This window comes from Monomorium pharaonis, chromosome 3, assembly GCF_013373865.1.
Source record: "Monomorium pharaonis isolate MP-MQ-018 chromosome 3, ASM1337386v2, whole genome shotgun sequence".
Taxonomy (NCBI): domain Eukaryota; kingdom Metazoa; phylum Arthropoda; class Insecta; order Hymenoptera; family Formicidae; genus Monomorium; species Monomorium pharaonis.
Genome location: NC_050469.1, coordinates 547,155 through 563,861, shown reverse-complemented (window position 1 = coordinate 563,861; position 16,707 = coordinate 547,155). Strand labels below are relative to the sequence as shown.

The 16,707-nt window shown below is 30.2% G+C and overlaps 1 protein-coding gene across 9 annotated transcripts in view; it reads left to right on the top strand.

Moving 5' to 3' along the window:
* Positions 1-16,707, top strand: part of LOC105831934 (AMP deaminase 2) — a 40,295-nt gene that overhangs the window by 9,590 nt on the left and 13,998 nt on the right. For 4 of the 9 annotated variants that reach the window (XM_012672419.3, XM_012672422.3, XM_012672428.3 and 1 more), the window contains exon 3: positions 13,571-13,739. In XM_012672419.3, the coding sequence (XP_012527873.1) occupies positions 13,571-13,739 (169 nt within the window). Of the gene's footprint in view, positions 1-722; positions 892-8,958; positions 9,183-11,675; positions 13,032-13,570; positions 13,740-16,707 lie in introns of those variants that run through there. The other 5 variants (XM_012672426.3, XM_012672425.3, XM_012672424.3 and 2 more) reach the window with 4 other exon arrangements.

Here is a 16,707-nt window from a genome sequence, read left to right as displayed (position 1 = left end):
TTTCACTTGGTAATGCTAGTCTCAAGTGACCTTATGTATCTTTGTTTTAATATTAATAAAAACGAGCAAAAAAGAAAAGTTATTTATCCAGAAGAAATATTATAACCTAATATAAAAATGTTATAACTTAATTTAATAAGCCATAATTTTTAGCGAATTATCTTAATTATAACAGCAAAGTATTTAGATGATACTTGCTAAAATTTTTATTCAATTAATTTTTCGTTATTATTATATTTAAAAAACTGAAATAGAAATATTTTTTAGTTGAACTATTTTTGAAACAAATATTTATATCTTGCTTGTTGACGTCAAACATTAATAAACTGGCTCTTGTCGTGTTTTGCGATCGTGATCGGATCAGAAAATGCGCTGGTTCACGTTTACGACTTATAGCTTCTGAATTTGCACATTCGAAATTGTTTCGGCGTTTCCTCATTGTTTCTTGTTCACTTTTGTGTCCTTCGTGCTTGGCACATTTGATAAGCACAATGATTAGCACGTTTAGTGCTACGGCTTCGACGTAGCTAGAAACGACGTTGCGTTATTTTAAAAGTTACTTTGCCGGCTTTGAGTTCAACTTCTATCTCCTGCGAACTATTTGCAGGCATATTTTTAAATCACAGAGACACGGTATCGCGAAAAAATTCATGACATTACGGAGAATCTTGTAAGAATTTTTTATTATCAGGAAAAACGAGCTAATAAATTTTTTGTCAAAGTAAGGAGCTGTCGGTAGTGCAATTTACGTTACGTCGAGGATTGTGTAACTTCGAGACGACCTGGAAAAAATGTCGATCAGGGGTGTGACCACTTCGGAGAATGAAACTTTCCTTGGTTCCTTGCGCCTGTCGAATTTTCTGATCGATGATCTGGATGAATTTTACGAAGGTAAAAGCGAGCGCGAGGACTCGCCGTCGGATTGTGCTTCATGTCAAAGTTGATATAATTGGCGAAACACATTTATGTCGATGTTACTTTACCGCGAAACTGTCCCAGATAACGGCATTTCCATGTCAGAAGGATTATTTTGTGTAACGTGTGTGAATAACAACGATGACGAATCTGTGTTTGCTATAACCATTAGCGTTTCTTACTTGTCAATAACAATTAATAGCCGAATCTTTGTAGTTTAGTATTTACATTCTTTTGCGAAATGTATTTATCGGTTCATTATCGTGCTTATAAGTGTCAGTTTTATGTCTTTTCAAAAATTCAATTATCACTTATTTTTGTTAATATAGAGATCTCTTACAATCAATAATATTGATCAGTAATATTGTAGTAAACACACAATATTTTTATAACTTGAGATTATTTTTGTAATTATATCATGATGCTAATCTAAAGTAAACTTTTCATTAAAAAATTGTAAATTATAGTAAGTTATCGTCAGTATAAGTCGAAATGTTATTTTAATTTGGAGAAAATATTTTTCTGATATTGTGGACGATTGTTATTCCACACGAATTATGATAAGACTATTTTACTGATAAAATAAAAATATAATCATACAATTTACACACCACACACACACACACACACACACTCTCTCTTAGACTTTAAAATTTTTTAATTTCTACGTTGATATTAATAATTAGATTTAGATGATAATTATAATGCTTTGGTGAAATATTTTTAATTAAATGTTTAGTTAATATAATCAAATATTTATTAATGTTTAATAATCGTTTGATAATCGATTTATTATTATTATGTTATTCTTATTAGGTTGATGTAAAGTAATGGCAATTCTTGCTAGTTTTGAAATGGTCATGTGAAAATGTGTTTACTGAACCACAACAAAGATACATTGAACACAACAATGAAAGAAAAACGCCTGATTTTGTTTAATATTTTTGAAAGCATATATAGGAAATATGTTTCATAAACACAGTTTATTAACAAAGTTCAAATATTTCTAGTTTTTTCAATCTAATATTAATATAATTATTAAATATATTATTACATATTTGATTATATTAATCAAACATTTATTTGAAATTATTTCATCAAAGTTTAATTATCATTACTAATTTTTTTTAGTATATATATTTACGATCAAGGCCGAAACATAAGTCGACATTTATCTGCTATTACATAATTATAATGCATAATAATGGATAAATATTATCGATTTATGCCGACCGTAAAATATTTGGATTTTTATTTTTTGAAAAGAATATTATTTCTTCTTCAAAAAAATCTTTATTTTTAAAAATTTTATATAAAAAGTATAAATTAATTAAACAGATTTAAGTATACGTTTCGATATTTTAATATTTTTTTCAATTTTATTAGAATAAACTCACAATTTAAAAGTTTTATTTTTGACATATACATAGTTTGACAGCGACAAAAAATATTTTATCTACAAGTCTATTATATAATATATATTTGCAAGATTTCGAGGTAAATTTTCATTACATTATCTACAAGTTGTAATTCTATATCTATATACATGTAAAAATCTCTCTTTCTATATTTGTTAAAAAAAAAAAAAAAATTATTAATAGCATTAATAACCGGGGAAAATAATTACAATTGAAAAATCAGAGATTATACAATATACAATTATACTCTTTACCACTTTTAGAGAGATTGTACGCTTAAGGATCGTACAAATTATGAATTTCTCCAAATCTTGTTCCTTTAATTCCGAAATCACTGCAGTAAAGTTTGGCGTGCAGGTAAGGACGATTTTTCACGACCTGAGTATTAATAACGTGGCAATGTGTATCGAAAATACTGACACCGGTTTATTTTTATTTCGTGGCAGTATATTTGTCACAAGAACCAGGTTCTGTGTGCCAGACGAGGTCGGGAAGGTGTCGACGTTCTCGATTGAGAAAAGATGTGAGAAGGGACGTGCTCCGCGGAGATTCACGGTAACCGTACCAAGGAGGTACGGTATTGATCCTTTCCGTAACTACATCTATGCCACTCGTTTTGGCGCGCGCTAGTCGCACCGCCGCGCCGCGCGCCGCGGCCGGCCGCCAGAAATTGAATCACGCAAATTCACGCGATTGCCATAAATAAATGTAATCGTGACGTTTAATCGCGCGCGTCGTTGAAGGCGCTTCAAGGAAATTTCCTCAGTTTGTTTAGAACTAGTTTCATTATATCGTCGATATTGACTGACACATTGAATATTCATGAAAGCTACTATCTTCGGATAGAGACAGAGAGGAGGGGGGAGAAGTAGTTTCGTTGTAATAATTAAATTTTTATATTATAAAATGTCAAATTTATTTTTTAATAGTTTGAAAAATTATATTACACTGATTTTTAATTGACAGTAATGTCTTTTATGTTGTTGAAATTTTATGAGTGCTATAATAAAAACAAAGTGCATAATTAACTCAATTTTTGCACAGATATTTATTTTACGATTTTACGTAATTAATTTTAATTTTCATACTTATCATAAATCTTATTTTTTATTTTAAACTTTATTATAATTTAATTTGGTAATTTTTATTATAATTTTGTTTTAAAATTAAAATTAGAAAAAATTGCAGAAATAATTAACATTACAAGAATTTAAGTTGTTAAAAATATTATGAAATAGAAGTAGAAAGTTTCGAATAAAAAAGTCAAACTCACGTTAATTGAAACATAAATATAAAAATTCATAAATATAAAAAAACATGTATTTAAAAATATTTTATAAAAGTATGTGTGTGTGTGTGTGTGTGCATGTGCGTGCGTCGCGCATGTTTTCTTATTGTTATACGTTTCGTGTAAAGTAGATTTGCGACACGATCTATTTCATGCTACATTATTATCTTCAACCTTGACGTCGTGGAATCGTTCGCGATGAGTCTTTCAATAAAGCTTTTAAAGTCCATCTATAATTAGTTCATGGTATGTAACGTAAGCACTTGATCTAGAGTCAACTGAACACAATTTCATGATAAGATTGACCGTAATGATTATCGTGGTGCATGTGATAACAAATCTGGTGATAGAATAATAAATTTTATTATGAACTTAATCCACTTTATTTTAACGTTGCAACGTGAGTTTTCATATTTTATTTTATTCACATTATTTTTCATAGCGCAATATAGATATAATAAGAGTAATTTATGTACGCAAATATATATATGTATATATATATATATATATATATATATAGCTTTTATTTTTATATATATTTTTAAAATATTTTAAATAATTATCTATTTTGAGAAAGACAGAGAGAGAGAGAGAGAGAGAGAGAGAGAGAGAGAGAGAGAGAGAGAGAGAGAGAGAGAGAGAGAGAGAGAGAGAAAGAGAGAGACATTGTAAACTGTACTTGAATACGAAATATAATCTGATTATAAGCTACTCACAATCAGTTTTGAGCTTAACTATTTATGGTTAACCCTTTTGGAGATAAATAGTAAGCACATTTGATATTAACATAACATTTAACATTAAACATAACGTTAATAAATCTCATTTATCTGTATATGTAGACAGGCGGATAATTACTTATTAAAATTTATGCTTTTTGATTTATATTGTGATTTTGATTTAGATGAAGAGAGTAAAGTAATAGATTACCTGAATTTTGAAGGTCGCTCCTGCGTCAAAAGTGACCCCCATTTAATTTAAAGTGCACAGCTGACTCAGGATTTCATTATGTATGGTAAATGTCAAGGTCAAAAGCAGTCAGTAAAAAGATTCAAGTGTTTGAAAATGATTACTGAAAAGAACAGTACATATTAAATATAAAAAAATTAACATACGAATAAATAAATGTAAATATAAGTGAATTTTAAGTGACAACCGGACATTTTTTACATACGATGAAAATATTGAGCTAAATCCTATGAAATATATTTATTTAGTTAAACTTTCAAATAGACACGCTCAATGAAATTCTCGAAGTTAAACTAATTAACTTTAATTTTTAATTTTTTATTTTAGTGCCAGAATTATTAGTTTGTAATTTTATTAGTTTTTTCTGTTGTTTATTTAATGGAGTTTTATGTAGTTGAAACTTAACTAGATTTTAAGAGAGGTTCAAACGCGTGCGCAAATATCTTGTTCTAAGAATATAACATTTTCGTGATTCGGTATGACTTGCATGATGTCTGTGACACAGATTGGAGGAAATTCTTTGCACGGAGCGTGACAGTAAATACCAATTAATTCAATTGCCGCATTTGGTGCACGCGAAAACTGTTCGGTACGACAAGAACGGTTTCGTAATTAAATCGGTAAGTGTATCGCACGTTGCCAAATCAATCCTCTAGTTTGTCAATTGACAAAAAAGGAAAAGAATTTGTAACACACGTAATGTATCACAATGCATCGTAGCGAATAAAAGTTAACATTTGTTTGTCGAGAAAATTGTGCTCGATCTTTATCATGTTTTATATTTTCAAATACACATCACAGTTTTTTACTTGAATAATACGAAGTAACCACATTTATTGTGAATAATACAGATTGACTTAATATTGTGCAAAGCATCACTTTATTTTTAGTATTATTATCTGAAATATAAGTATTATTATGCAAATTATTTTTAAATCATTTATTTGCAGTGATTAATTCTAGAGAATTTTTTTACAGAAAGAATTTTTCTTTAAAATTATTTAGTACAGTGAGAAAAAAGTCGTTGCAATTGTTTTATAATTTAACAATAATTTCTGGTCATTTTTATAACCAGTTATATATTGTGGTTTTAATGGTAGAGATATTAGTGGTAGAGATATTAATAAAAATCAAGGAAAATCATAAAATTCTTTGAAATACTATGTTGTTCTACGACTATCATGATTTTGAGAGTAAATTTTAAAAAGAAATTCTCTCCGTATATTTTCCAAGCGTTTTTAATTAAAAAATTTTAAAAATTTTCTAATTCGTAGCATATTCAATGTCTGTTAGTGTATATAGATGTTTAAAATATACACATTTATTTATACAAAAATTGTTGATAATTGATATTACTTTAGTTAATATGTTCTTTTAAATAATTTCTAGTTGAAAAAATATCTTTAAAACTTATTTTTATTGATTAATTCATCTTATATGACATATAAATTAAAACATTAAATAACCGATAATACTTTATAACAATATTAGATTTAGTGTTAAATGTCTTAAAAATATTAAATGCAAAACAAGGAAAAGATAAACACGCACCGAGAACACTCGTGATACGGTGAGATGGAAAACGTATCTACTTAACACTATTTCTAGAGTTACAAAGGTGATGTGTTTTTTGAACGGTCACAGCATTATTTACGACCTATCTATACAATTGTCAACAATGGACGGCCTTTCACACGTGCGTTTCTTGAGCGTTCTATAACTGGTGCGTAATCTACCTCGAGACACCTACATAGTTACGCGCGTACGTAATGATCGTGCGTACCACCACTATGAAAATGTGGGTCACAACAGAAATAAGTATGCACGCCGAACGCCGGTCGTGTGTATCGCGTCTGCGAATGTATTATTTATTATTGAAAATACTAACGCGCTTAACATACGTTTCGCTCGATTGCACGTTACGAAGTGTTTGTGCCAAGTTTCTTTGATATATTCCACGCGCGTGTGCAAGTTATAAATAAAATTGGCTATTAATACATCGATAATAATAATATGGAAAAGTGGTGTAAATCCAGTACTAAAAAATCTCGTCGAATATCATGGCCTTACGTCCCGTGACACGTGCCTACAACTTCAATCAAACTATCGCGAGCTTTTTTTCTCAAATATTGTAAAATCTTTTCAGAACTATCCAAAAAATCTCTTAAAATAATTTTCGCAGATGGATGGATATTTCCTGTTGCAAATGTCAAATCTTAAAAAATTCACAACTATCGAGTCTTGTTTGAAAGTCGCATTTTTTTCTGCTAAAATATAGTGATGCTTCTTTGTCTTAAACTCCTATTTTATTCTAACTTATCTTTTAGTTCTTATATCTTATCTTCTTTAATATTTATTAATATTGTTTTTGAGAATTAGTGCGTCTTTCTTGAGTGCGAATATCTATCTAAAAATTCTAAGCATAAAAGAGAATATGTTTGTTTAACTTGCAAAATGCATTTGTGATATAAATCTAAATAAAAGTAAATATAAAAGAGGAGATTGCCTGTATTGATCTGTAGCGCATCTTAAATAATTTTATCTGAGTTAAAATAAAATTAGTTTTTCATTCTTAATGTTACGCCTTATGGGATATTAAAAACATGTCTTATACGACAAATTTCGTACAAAAACTCAAGATTCCTCTGTGAAATTAATTGATAAATAAATTATCCCTTATCGGTCGTATGTAATTTTATTATCTTGTTGGTTTGACACTTTCGAAACTTGATTAATGAGAATCTGTTAAGAGACAGTCTTTTTTTAAAAACTTCTCTAATTTGTAAACGTTATATTATTAACTGCTTAATAATTTTATTAACCTTCAGGGCTTTGTTTGAAAATATAAACCTTGTAAACTATCGATTAATTGAAACTCTTTATATTATACTCTATCTATACATTGTTTTTATTTCAAATAATTATATATTAAGAGAAAAAGAATTAAATTGCAACTTTTTAATTATTATTATCATGTAAATAGTGAGTGAAATAGTTATATTTACTTTAATTAATTATGATTGCATTTACATAGAAACATACATGCTTATTTTATTTTCACTATCCATATGTTTTTTATTACAGATAACTGAATAATTTGTGTTAAATTTAATACATCGTATATCCTAAACAGTCCATTCAAATTTTTGTGTTAATTTAATATTAATTGAATACATTAAAGTAACATAAATATTATACAAAAAATTTACTTTGTAGAAAGATGTTACTAATTGTATTGTTGCCACTTTTCCGCGATGCTGATTGGTTCTCTCGCTGTGCTTACTTCGTGTTGCGAGAGTAACTATCATTGCGGTTGAATTTTGACAGTTTAAATTTGTATAGATAATTATCTATACAATTATCGTTGTAGTTTATTTTTAAAAAGTAAAAAATTAAAAGGTAAATAGCGCGTGCAAAGCGCGCGCCTGTGGTGTCTAGTATGTAAAAAATGTAACACTTGAACATTTTAAATTGAAAATTAATTGGAATTAAATTGGAAACATATTTCTTTAGTCAAATTAATATGTTGACATACATACATTTTATGGTACTGAACACAAACACGCGCTTTGTGCGCGCTATTTAACTTTTTAGTTTTTACTTTTTAAAAATAAATCACAACGACAATTGTATAAATAATCATCTGTACAAATTTGACAGCTGTCAAAATTCAATTGCAATGACAGTTATCTCTCGCAACACGAAGTAAGCGCAACGAAAAAACCAATTGGCATCGCGGAAAACTCTCACCAACAATAAAATAGGTAACATCACCTTTTTAAAAGTGGATTTATTTTTGTATTATTTGTTTATTTATCCATAAATTGTATTATTTTAACTACGAACTATTAACTAAGAAATTTTAAATATTAATTTAATACAAAATATTTGAGTAACATATTCACATTATTTTAAATTAACGCTTGACTGTGTTCAACACGCAAAACTTAACAAGAACCGGTTTTTAACATAAATACATTTAATATAGATAAATGTTTTCTACCGTGTATGTTAATATTTAAAGTTGTCAGAATTTATAGTAAAATTTTTTCATAGTTGGTAGAATTATAAGATTATTGTTACTAATACTGTAACAATAATAATGATAAAAATGGAACTCTTTCAACTATAATAATTAACATGCAATTATAGTTACAAGTACCAAACATTTTTTTCTCGATGTAGTCATAATAAGGTGCATCGCGCGTGTGTTATCTATACATATCCCCGCGGATTTCACGATGCGGTTTCGCCGTCAAGATCCTATCGAGTGTGCGTTTCATCGTCGTCCCTTCCTCTCTCCCTGGCATAGTCGTCAGTGCATTCGACACTCGCGGGCCAGTCGGTATGGACGGTATGGTCTTGGTCAGTGCCCCCCGACGCGTCGTCGACTAAACACAGACAGTTCTCGAGGGATAGAGAAAATAACGCTCGAAAGCGAACTTGCATCTCGCGTCCTCCGCGCGCTCCGTTTTCCCGTGGAGCAAACGTTTCATTAGAAACTTCTCGGCGACAGATAAAACCGACGCCACACGGATCGTCGAGTGACTCTTGAGGATCTCATCTCACGGAAAGCGCTTCTCGTGTTGCAAGTTTGTGTGTTACTCAGAGAAATGTCAAATGCGCGTTGCATCGATCGTGCGATTTGTCTGATTCCTGGCATCACAATTTCGTCTCGCGATTAAAACGAATTGTTGCACTTTTGAGAGAGACGTTGGAATGTCTCATTTTTTGAGCAATCTTTAGCAACAGTAAATTAGGAATATTTGAATTTTTTATCACGACCCTGATATTTTTTTATTTCGCTAAGAATAAAATTGAATATTATTTATCGAACCAAATCGACTGTTCGGACGCAAATGAGCTAATGCAAAATAGTACCTTGAAATTAAACGCTCGAAACCGAATTAAATCTCAAGGAATGTGTCATAAAAAATTATCATCGTTGCTCAATTCGTTATTAGTACAATCAATACATATATCGCATAGAGAGCAAGAAGACAGACCAGTTGACCAGAGTTAGCATCGTAATCGATGTCGATGCAACGCAACCGGCCCCTCTCGAATGTGTCGATCACTGATGAAATTCACTCGCCAAGTAAACAACATCTTACATTGCGTCAAATCACGTTGATTTACGCTGAATCGCGATAACGAATACACGATCCACGGCCCTTCGTCTTTTCGGAAACGTGTTGATATCACTAGTCCAACTAATTATCATCTGCGTCAAAACGAAATTATTATCAACAATATGCTCGTAAATAAAAAGCAGATGATACAATTGACTTGAACGACGAGTAACAATTAAGTTGCTTACGATATCCTGTGCGAGATTTAATTTAACACTGAAAAAAAAGTTTGATTGCATTAATTAATGGAAATCTGATATTCAATTAAATAATCAATTATCTGTTTAAAAGCAAACGAATTAGAAATCTTGAAATTACCAAATTATAAGAAAGTTAATTAAACGTCCTAGTTATAAAATCTCGAGTCGTACTAAAATAATTAGAATTTCTGTTTAGTTTCACTAGACGCGCTCAATTATGTATATTTTGTTGATATAATCAAATTTTTGTTTAGTAAAGTATTATTTTTTCTCTTGGGTCTATCGACTTTAATAACGCAAAGTGAATAGAGCGCGAGAGAATTGAAAAAATCCTACATTTGTAAAAATTAATGCTGTCGATATTGTGTCGGATAATTTCTACACTTACTCAAATACTCTGATATTGTTTTGGCATCTCCGGTTATTTAAAGTCGCAGATAAGTTGCGCGACGCGTGACATATCTTACTGGAGGAATTTTATATAACATTTACCTTTGTCTCATAAATCGCTCGAATTATTTTTGCAGGTGTTCATAACATTTACTTTTTGCGGTATATTTAGCTATTTTACGAATTAGAGTTTGAACTATTGTGTTTATTTTGTTTTGTAGAACACTCGAACCACTCGTATACGTAGTGTTCCAGGAATATATTTGACTGAGAGTACAACTTTTCTCGGGTCTAGATTTGTTCATAAATATAGAACCTATTCTTTCATTAGAAAACCTAGTAAAAAAATTATGCATATAAGAATATATATAATTATATACAATATATGTCCATGTATGTTTACACTAGTTTTTTAAATAAAATTTCTGTTTGGAGTTAAAACAAATAATAGTCATACTAGAAAGACAAAAACTAATTAAAACTAATTTTCGCATTGCTTCTCTTACAAAAAGTATGAAGAAATGAGAAAAAATTACCTATGTATATAATCATATATATTTATGATTCAAGAAATATATATATAATTATACATGGGCAATTTTTTTCTTATTTTTTTATATTCAATGTGTATACTTTTGAAAAAAAGCAATGCAAAAATTATTCTTTTAATTAGTTTTTGTCTTTTTAGTATAATAATTAATTTTTAACACCAACAAAAATTTTTATCGTATAATTATATGTTTATGTATATGAGAAATTTTTTGCCGGGAAATTGTGTGGAAATAATGTTTTCTTAATTAGCAAATGGCGCTTATCTCGTCATCCACGCGCTTCGAATCGTGTTCACGCAGTCATTACGTGAAAATCCAAGATACGAAAATAAACCCGCACGACGGTTAGATCCAAGAACAAATTACACATTTATTAAAGTGATTCTGCATCGCATGTAATTCCCGGTTTTCGAGGAAACTGAACTTTTATAATCGTGCAAGTGACTCGGTAAGCGCGTGAATCATTAGGTCGTCGCTGAAAATGTGGGAAAAACGATGGTTTCTTAGTATCACCAATCTTGCGGGGAAAGTGACCTGGGAATATTTTCTCGGGTCAACTATTTTTAGTGCCAGCCGATGTTTTCATCTGCGGATCATCGATGCTCAGATGAAAAGCGAATCGCTTGTTGACATTGTGCTGCGAATTTTTGCGTACAACACAGTTTGCTATTGATTCATTTATGTTGATCGTGAGATGATTAAACCTGTCGCTTTGTCTCGGAAAGCTTTTTTTTAGAACAACTGTAAATTCTGTTTTTTTTTTGTTTTTTTTTTTAAGAACAAGAACGATTCAGAAATGATTCACGATTGTTAAACTATAAATAACCGTAATTTCTGTCCGGATAAAACGTGTATGTAATATTATTATTATCATTATTATTATTCAAATCAATAATGCAACACGTTATAATGCCACAATTAAAGTAATTTTCGAAAGAAAAAATTTGAAAATTGCTAGAGAAAGTAAAAATAGGATAACGGTTAATGTACGTCACGAAACATAAAGAGGACTATTTAATTTGTTTTCTTCACGATCTACCTATATAGTTTACAAGAATACATCCGTGTCAATTTCATGCAAATCAGACGCAGAGGAACCGTATACAGGCGTAATCTAATTATCCAATCACCCTAATGCAATCCTAATTCATGTTCTCTGTCGTAGATGTAGTACTGTTTACTGAGCATGGATGATAAGTCTGCGACATTTGTTGTGACTTTGTCATAACAGTTTTTTCATTTGGTGTTTGTAAAACCTAGCGTCAGTTGCAACAGTGCGCATGTGAACCTCGTTGCCCTCGTGGCGCAAACACGAACGGCGGCGTCGAAGACAAGAGGCAAGTTCGTCGTTGGTTTGATGAACGAAAACAACAGTCCTCGTCATCGCGCCGTGTTCTATTAATAGCTCGGCACTGTGCCGGCTCTTTGTAGATTTGTCGAGGGTCGTGGCGAGCTCATTGATTCATTGATCATATCATGGGAGAACGATGCGTCTCTTGCGGAAGTGCGATCGTTGTTGGACTATTGTAACCCTCTGTAGAATAACAGTGACAAAATAATATTCAATTAGAAACAATCACCATTAAGGCGTGAATGATGAAAAGAATTATTTACGTTTACGATAATTTGTAATTTTCATTACTAATAATTATTACTTCGTAATTTGGAAATTGCAATGAATCGCCAATTGCATGTTTTGTAATTTAAATTTAGTAAAGAGCGGTAGTTACTAATTATACGGTCCTAACTTACTAACTGCATTGATAACTTGATTCATTCACCGCTTGATATTAGATGTTAAATATTCGATAATGAATTGCTTGTTCTTCTAATTACATTGTAATATGGAGGCGTGTATTTTCGGTCAACTATAACGATCCACTATCCGGATTAATTATCTAAAGTTTCTTATATTCGTATCTTTGGGTGAGTCACAGGAACGATCGATCATTTCGAGGCTTTCGAGTGACGGGGGTCGTGAAAACAAAGTGTAGCATAAAAGCGGAAAATTGCTTGCAGGAACATATAGTGATAGAGATTTGTGTTGATGATAACAATTGATATTCTCGAAATGGGAAATGAGAATGAAATTCTTGCTGTATACAAGCGTAATTCCGTTACTGAGTGGTTGCAGAAAACCGGACAAGCCACGGACTGTGTAAATAATGGTAAATCGATAACTTTGAAGATTCTGATCTTACTTCAATTTTTTTTATATCGCGGCATTTTATATTTTTTATGTTGAAATACAACAGAAATGTCATAATTTATATATATATTTTTTTATATATAACCTAACCTAACCATTATGTTTGTTATGAATTATTATACATTAGGACATTTAACAATAAGAAATCATCAGATTTTCTATTATACTTTGATATTATTTATAATAATATGTGTTTTAAATTTGATTTAATGCTTTCCGCATATGCAGTTTTCTTACTAATACCACATTTATGTATTTGTATGCGTGAACTTTAAAATCCAAACAAAAAAGAATGAATGATAAAAAAACAATACATTGTGTTGAAACAATAATGTTAAATAGTAATCCAAAAAATTCAAACTTTTGAATATCATGTTGGCTTAAAAATTTCTTATTGATACTTAGATTTAGTTTAAAGCTTTATTTAGTATTAGAAAAATATACAATGTATTATTTATTAGACAATTGTTAGCAAAGTTACTTTATTTCTCGCTGCAGGTAGCGAGAGTCCAGTTTTCGAGGGCGGTGGCAATGGTGCAGGCGCTAGTGGTTTGAGACTTGCAGCCCATGAACTACCGAATGAAATTTCCGCACCCTACGAAGTACCTCAATTTCCAATTGAGCAAATCGAGAAGAAACTTCTAATCCAACGACAACTGACCGTCAAGTGAGTAATCCTGATTGCATTTTATTACAATTTCGGTTTACACAATTTAAATTGGGTTAAGCAAAGACTCACTTTTACGATATTATATACTTACAATTATATACGTGTGTGTGTGTGTGTACAGTGGCGATCAAAAGTTTCGAGCCAGGCAGATTTTTTTTCATATTTTAAGTTTAGGAGAAATAAACAAAAAAGAATTTAACTTTAAATAAAATAATATATTTCACTGTAAATAATTGTTGATAATGATTAGAAAAAAAAACATAATAAATTATTTTTTGAATACTGCAAGAAAATATTTGGCTCGAAATTTTTGATCGCCACTTACATGCTTTTAATCTTGTAGATTAAATATTTTAGTCTTTAAAATTTTAGATTTTAATTTGAAATGTAATATTAAGGTACAAATACGTTTTAATCTCAAGGTACGACTTTACAAAAATTGATTCCAGTTATATATAAATTGATCCAAATAATATGAATTGATGTGAAATACTTATTATTATTTATCAAATAAAATGGAAAATATAATTTCAACCAAATCGAAGAAGTTAATTTTCTAATATACTTTTCTTTTCATCTAAAGAGAGAAATGTTTTAATTTTCTTTTTAAAGAAATTCCAACATTTAATATAAAGCTTATTGAGAAAACGACGACCTTTTACATCAATCTAATCATCTAATGTATTATAACCCTTAACATATGTGTAGTTTATATATAAAAATTGTAATATAAGTTTGAATATAAGGATTATTTTCAATTGGTTAAGTTTGGATAATTATCCTAGATAATTATTTTGCGCCAAAAAAGTTTAATAAAATCGGCGAGATCGCGATATATTTATGATTAAGCGGAAGGCATTAAAGTATTATAAAAAAGGGAGAGGATATAAAGTATTCGGTTATATCTAGGTAATACACGCACGATCGAGTATCTGATAAGATCAAGAGTTCTATTTCGCTATATATAGGGTGTTTGCAACATGGGTATCAGAATTAGACGTCTTACTAAAACTAAAATTCATTGGAAATTGCTAAGAACATACACAGCTAAAGTTATTTTTAGGAATAACAATTTAAAGCAGCTTTTGAAAAATTATTTTTTCGAAAAAATAAGAGAGAGAGAGAGAGAGAGAGAGAGAGAGAGAGAGACACGTTTAAAAAGATATCACATCTTTTAAATCTAAACATTTTGGCGTTTACGAAATTTATGATATATTGCGATCGTGGAGTAATTGTGTCATGATTCGTTTTTAAAACTCTTACGAAAATTAAGGAACGAATAGAAAGATAGTAGTTTATTTATTGTTTGCATATTAATAATATTGATGATATCATCGTATAATATTAATTGCGAAATGTTGGATCGATTTTTAAATTCCTGTCGGGAGAAAGACAATATCCCGGATTAGCTTACTTTTCTGCTAAAAGAATATTAAATTTTCTTCATTAATTCTTATTCAAGCTTTTAGAGGAAATTTGCAAGAAAGATAAGAGGAAAAAATAATTAATTGGTCGGAAAATTGGTCGAGGAAAGTCGAGAAATATTTCGCTTATATACATATGATTTATTTATAAACATTTTGTAGTTATAGATAGTCAATATGATTGTCAGAGACGGTATTCATATCCGTTGTATTCAGTGTCGACGATCGATTCAGTATTTTACTTCCTGTAACTTAGTGTAACAATGAGAAAAAATTTTATATACAACGTTTTATATAGGTACATTGGTGGAATGTCGACTCGGCAACGTTTGCCGGGTTTGCATCGCGCGAACCAGTTTGAAATTATTATCATCGTTAGATATTTCACTAGTATCGTGATGTATTATGTAGATCCAACGTGAAGGATATAAATGGATACGTAAAAACTGGTAGGTCACGACGTCCACTTCTCGGTTGAAGAGACCGAGGCCGACATTTTGCGAAATGTGAGAAATATCGCATTGCTATTTTTGATGGGACAGCAATGCGCTCCTTTCGAGTTTTTGCGTTACTTTTTAATTCCGTACGTTTTTTACGTTTTCCAATAACAACGTCCGGATATTTTACATTGTTCACAAGACTCGCGGAGAATTATAAATTTATTCGCTTATTTATGCACAACGATTTGATTAAAATGTATAATTTAGTTTAAAATACATTCAACAATATTTGTGTATTACGATAAAATTTTAATTCAGTTAATTAAACGCGGCGTTATTGGCAAGATTTATTTATGAGCGAAGTACAAAAATTTAATTATTAATTTTTAAGTACGGAGAGCATTAATTAGTTATTGACTTTTAATCAATGTTATACGTCTCTCTTTCACTTGTTTTAAGTTATCAATCGTTTGACAAAAACCTAAAATATAAAGCTATATAAAGATTGGACAGTCGAACACTTGGTTAACGAGCACGCACGTATTATAATCTACAAACATATTGTGCATGATTGTAATTAGGAGAAGGGGGGGGGGTAAGAGACGAAGTGGATAAGATGAATCGCTAATTTTTCTAAACTCATAACAGATATCGACCCGATGTTGAACTCATTAAAGGCTTCAGATAACAATAGATTATCTGTTGTAGTTTGGTTTCAATCGGTCCATAAAAGTGAATAATATAATAAGAAATGTGTTTTAGATACACTTATGCGTAACTTTTTGGCACTTGTTTATAGGAAATGACGTAATTATAGCAAATATTTTCGGTTTTTAAATAAAATCAAGATATAGTATAGTTAAAAACGCACATACTAATGCATTTATATTTTTCATTTCTCGCAGTAAAACATTTTTATTAAATAAATAAGTGAATACTATGATTGCGGGTAAGATGTCAGATGACGCCAGATGACATATTTGGACTTGCAGATTATGTTCTGTAACGAACGTAATTGCGTTAATGTTATGCAAATTAAGTTTGTAATTTGTGATATTGGTTATACTGGTAATCTGTAAATAAATTTTATCAGATGCAATT